Here is a 5339-nt window from a genome sequence, read left to right as displayed (position 1 = left end):
ATACCTTGTTCCTGTGGAGCATGGTTTTGCAATGCATCAATCCGGTACTACATCTCTTGAAGCCTTCTTTTCATTTCATTATCTCGAACAAAATGGTGACAAGGATAAAAGTTGCCTAGGATAAAATCCCTTCCTGACCACGAGGTCGACGAGCACCTACATCTTCCTCAGATAAGGCTAACTGGTTAGCTAAGGCAGCTAGTTCTTGGTCTCAGACTGCACAGAGGTGAAGGTTAGTCTGCTAATCTAGCCTTATCCTGCTATGGAATCTTAGGAACAAATTGAGGCACTGCAGTTTGCTGCATCCCTCGCACCACAATAGACAAAGACTTGTATCTACTAGACAAGATTATTGTACTTTTTATTGAAAACCACTGGCACTGACTGTAGGGGAGGATTCACCTGAACTAGTTCAAGTACTACTTCCTCCTGGAGGACATTGTTTGTCCATACTCTATTCGAATAATGAGATATATTCGATGCTCCTCATCGTGGTCTCATGATGAGTCTCTCCTTCTCAAAATAAACTCTAAAATAAAGTTGGAGGCCCTTCCTCTAATGCCAACTGCTGCTGCCAAATCCTGTGCCTGAGGTCAGAGATAATCTCTTCGACTGAGGTGGCGAAGCTATGCAAAGGTGGCATTCTCCAGAAGCTGGACTGAGATCTACAAAAAGTCTTGATCAGAGTGTTCTTCGGTAAGAATTCTCTAATGCTCAAGTCAAGAGATGGAGAACAAGAAGAAGAAGAGAATATTTTTGAGAGCTTATCTTAGAGGTCTCCATGCCCCTCTATTTATAAAGGAGGAATTGGAGTTGTGCACACCTAGGAGACTAACCAATTTTTGGTTATTATGCGCGGGTCAAGCTAGCGACAATTGTTTCCATATTTGCAATATGGGACCAGCTGGTGGTTTTTACTCATGGCATGATTTGATCTTGGCAATTTCCTTTCTTATCCAGACTTTCCATAACTATGGAGATGGCGAACTCCTTCCATATTAGGATAGCTGCCTTCTATGATTGATCTTCTTTGGATCAATTATGACCAGCCTCCAAGCACCTTGGTCATGGCTAAGGTCCGAGCTTAAAACACCTTGATTATAGTCGAGGTCTAAGCTATTGTCCGTAAGGTGACCGTCTTGTAGACAAGTCGATCTGGACTTCCACACAAGATTCCTTTAGGTCAGCTGAGATTGACTTCTAGCTGTTTCTTCATCCACCGAAATCCGAACATCCTTGATCCTCGATAAGAGCTAAGGATACAATCGACTGAGGCTGAGGTGGTGGCCTACAACACCTACATTAACAATAGTAACAGTTGCTACAGATCTCCTGACTCAGGTTGGCTTGGCTGGAGGTAGATGGCAACTGTAGATAGTGATGGCTAGACCTACAAAACAAGCCCATAGTCGGAGTTGGCTCCGATGGAGATCCTTCGATGCTCAAGTCAGAAATGAGCATGAGGAAGATTGTGTGTACCTTTGGATCCTCTGTGAGCCTACATTTATAGGTAGAGGTCGGATGCCATAAGAAGGTAGGAGTGCGGGGAGTCATTCCTGCCATATCGAGCGTAACGCTCCCTATATCACTGATCTGATTTTGCAGGATTCGGTGGTTATCTATTACTTTATCTGCTCGTCGTTAGTTGTTATCGGTGATCATAAAATTCAAAAATCCATATAGAGCCATGGGTCAATCTTTCCCATTGTATCGATTTAGGTCAGCTTCAGAGATACTTTGGGTTGGCTAGAACCAGGATCGAGGTTACTCTTATCTCGACACCAACTGAGGCGAGCATCTTAGCTTCAACAAGATAAAATTCTTCATCTGTATCAATAATTTTTCTATTTGTCATCTTACTGTTTCATCGTAATGCTGATTATACAAAATGGATCATTATATAGATTTGCATTATTTTTTCAAGTAAAAAACTATTTCTCAATTCAAGTCTGCACTCTACATATGTATTGAAATTATGGTATCATCAAAACCTTACTTCCAAAAAGAGTTTCAAAACATCCATGACATCATATCTTTCAAGGTGGTTAGGCCAAGCATCTTTTAATACAAACGGACGATTATAACAGTCTGGAGCGAGAATCGAAAGCATCTTTTAACTAGATCAATGAAAAGATCGGAAAATATATAGAGAGAGAGAGCCGTCCAAAATGGAAGTAAGGAAGACTTTTCTATTTAAAAAAAAAAAAAATTCATTGCTAACTACAAGAAGCTATCGACCAGGGAGTAGGATCCCACTCGATTCCGAAGAGGTGCACGGTAGAATAGAGATACAAAAAGCCTTGCACAGAGATCTCACATCGAGGAAAGGCCAGCGGCCCCATCCCTACGCTAGTAGGCAAAAGTCTCAAAAGAAGAGCTCGCTCACCGGGCCACACGCACCACAAGAACGGAATTCTCTTTTCTTTTGCTTAGACGCTTGGTAGACATCCCACCTCATTCATCATGCCCCAGAGTTCATTTCCCCCGGGATCAACACTACCTACCTCCGCGTCCACGACAATCCAAGAGAATGCATGATATCTGCCACGACCTTTCCAAGTAAGTGTGTATACGTACGACATCTCGCTGCTACGGTATTCTCATACTAATATAAATACCATGCCCCCTTCTTTTCTGTGCTGTTGCTTTGCCGCCTACGCATCGTCGGCATCAAGAGGGTAGCACGTGTCCTCGCCTCCGGTGCTCCACAGGAAATGCGCGTAGTTGGCAGCATGGGCGGTATTGCCGGGATCCGCAGCGATGGCTTCCAAGTAGGTCTCCTCCGCTGCTGCCAGATCCTTCCGCGCTAGCCACAGGAAGCTCGCATAACGGGCCAGCGCCTCCGCGTCCACCGGTTCTGTTCCCACCGCCCTCTTGAAGTAGTGCTCGGCCCTGCAAATGCCATCACCCAACACCATGAATTGATCCATCTTCTCAGACAGACCAAACCAAGAAAATGTAGGACTGCTAAAAATAGGGTCAAAACGACCTGCCCCGTATTCGATCCTTTACGGCGGCTCCAAAACAAATATTCAAACACAGGAACTGTAATGTAAGGTAACACCAAATCAAGTGATCAATTGATTATTATTATTATTATTAGTTAGAAAATTAGATCACCTGTCGTGGTCGTGGAGGACGAGATAGAAGAACTGAGCGAAGTTGGAGAGGAGAAGGGGATTGTCGGGCTCTTGGGCCAGAAACTGCTGGTAGTTGAGCTCCGTCCGCAGGTGGTCCGAGCGGTCCTCCGGTTCCAACTCCACCGTAACGGGCGACACCAGCCGGTTCAACGTGTCGAGGTCCATCAGCGCCCCGTCCCTCAAGCTAGCTTGCATTCTAGAAGCTTCCTCCACTATTTTGCTCCAGGTCCTTGCGGCCGCCTCTTCCATTACAGTGGACGAACCCTCCTCCTCTCCGCCTCCTGTCGCCGGTACCGTCGAGATCCCGTCAGGAGGCATCGTGTGGCTGCGGTACGACGACGAAATGAATTCATCGGAGCGTCCGTCACCGGTGGCCCCCGCCACCGGCCTCACCTTCCGTCCGCCACCTCCGCCGCTCCCTCCGACGGAGGCCGTTCTCCTGGTGACTGAGAATGTTTTGATGGAGGAATGATCGAACCTCGGCTGGTTTTTACTCTCCGGTTGGTGGTGGGTGACGACGACGGCGGATCGGTGTGGTGGCGCGGCGATGGCGGCGTAGTGGCCCAGGGAGTAGACGGTGTAGTTGGCAAGGAGGAGCATGAGGGAGACCATGAGGGTCGGGGTGCAGGAGAAGATCCGCTGAAAGAGCCAGACGAAGGAACCATGGATCTCCTGCTGGACCCTGGCTAGGATCCCCTGGATATCCTCGCAGAAGAGGGTCTGTTGCATTTGCAGGGCGAAGCTGTGAAGCTCCCGGACGATGAACACCATGGAGGAGAAGGCCTTCTTCACGGAGCAGCAAGCCGCCTCCCCAAACAACGACCCCTCCACCCACCGCTGCTGCTTCTTCCGCTTGATGATCCTTAGCGAGAGCGGCAGATTCACGCTGTTGGCATTCCGCTCCACGCTCGCCGGCCAGTCTGGCGGCTCCAGCCGGCCGGAGAGCCAGGGGGGCTCGGCTGAGGGCTCAGAAGACGATGGTAGAGAAGATGAAGAAACAGAGTAGCACGAGGAGGAGAAGAGGGCATCGTCATAGCTGGGACTAGCGCCGCAGCTGCTCTCTGCTTCTAGATTTCTTCTTGATTCAGAGTGGATCCTGGATTCCATGCCGTCGTCTTCCTCTTGTCGCTCGAGTTGGAAGGCCAATTCCTGGAGCCTCATCACGAATACCTCCTCGTCCTCCTCGTCGTCGTCACCCGTGAAAGTTTCAAGGCTCGCGCTGCAAGCCCTCCGTACGTTTTGCTCTTTTGTTCGCCTTCCCCTTCCTTTCGGGAACTCCGAGGATCGATTCCTGGGCAGCAACCTGGACTCGAGGAAGGGCGATCGGTGGTGGTGGTGGTCGGCGACGTGATAGGTGAGGGTGCGATCGCCGCAGAGGATGCCTCCATCTCTCCTGGAACAGAGGGGGAAGAAAAAGGAGGCCAAGGTGTGGGAGGAAGAAGAGGCGGCATGGGCGGGCAACAGCTGCGACGACCAATGCAAGCGGGTCATCTCCGGCCAACCCGATCGAAACCCAGGCCTTCCAATGTAAGATGGACTTCAAAAGTAAATAAATAAACAGAGAGAGGCAAGCTCAAGCAAGCATCGAATTCATTCAAAGAACTGAAAGAAAAATCAGACCGAGAAGTAATCTTCACCGGGACCAAGTCGGTGCCGATTTGTTTCCACCCACCAGACGAAGATGACGATTGGCCTGGCTGGCTGCTAGAACCGCCTCACGTACCAACGTTTCTCCGCTCTTCTCTATCATCTAGCAATCCGGCATGTCCGCTCTTCCATATATATCGGGAGAGAGAAACGAAAGGGCTGGCAGCAACTAGTTTCACGGAAAAGATCTACGCAGATGACGTGCAACTCTGTTATTGGTTGTAATCTGACAGTCCGTGGATCCTTCGCTTAGAAGAGAGGACGTAACTATTAGACTTGTGCTGCTGTGCATGCCAGCTGTGCCTTGCCTCTTTCTGCACTGCAGGTAGATTTCATGTAGATGCAGAAAAATCAAAAATATAATATAATACATTTTTAAAAATATGAGAAAAATCAGGGAATACAGATTAATACGGTGAGATGAGGTTCTCTTTTTTTTTTTTTTTTTTATGTTTGTTTTGACCGGTACGGTTATTGCTTACCACGAAAACCCGCTAGATATTTATTACGCGCGTCAATTTCCTGTCACGTGGTACCGGATAAGCGCGCTGT

The 5339-nt window shown here is 48.3% G+C and overlaps 1 protein-coding gene across 1 annotated transcript; it reads right to left on the bottom strand.

Moving 5' to 3' along the window:
* Window positions 1-2169: 2169 nt before the first annotated feature.
* Window positions 2170-4927, bottom strand: LOC105035648 (uncharacterized). The gene is made up of 3 exons (XM_010911270.4): window positions 4778-4927; window positions 3121-4677; window positions 2170-2892 (listed from the first exon to the last, which is right to left on the bottom strand). Exons 1-3 carry the CDS (start codon window positions 4888-4890, stop codon window positions 2655-2657), a joined length of 1908 nt encoding a protein of 635 aa, XP_010909572.1. The 5' UTR covers window positions 4891-4927; the 3' UTR covers window positions 2170-2654.
* Between the last annotated feature and the right edge of the window lie 412 nt (window positions 4928-5339).

Source organism: Elaeis guineensis, chromosome 10 (genome assembly GCF_000442705.2).
Source record: "Elaeis guineensis isolate ETL-2024a chromosome 10, EG11, whole genome shotgun sequence".
Taxonomy (NCBI): domain Eukaryota; kingdom Viridiplantae; phylum Streptophyta; class Magnoliopsida; order Arecales; family Arecaceae; genus Elaeis; species Elaeis guineensis.
Note: the sequence above shows the minus strand (reverse complement) of the source record. Positions and strands in the feature narration are given on the sequence as shown.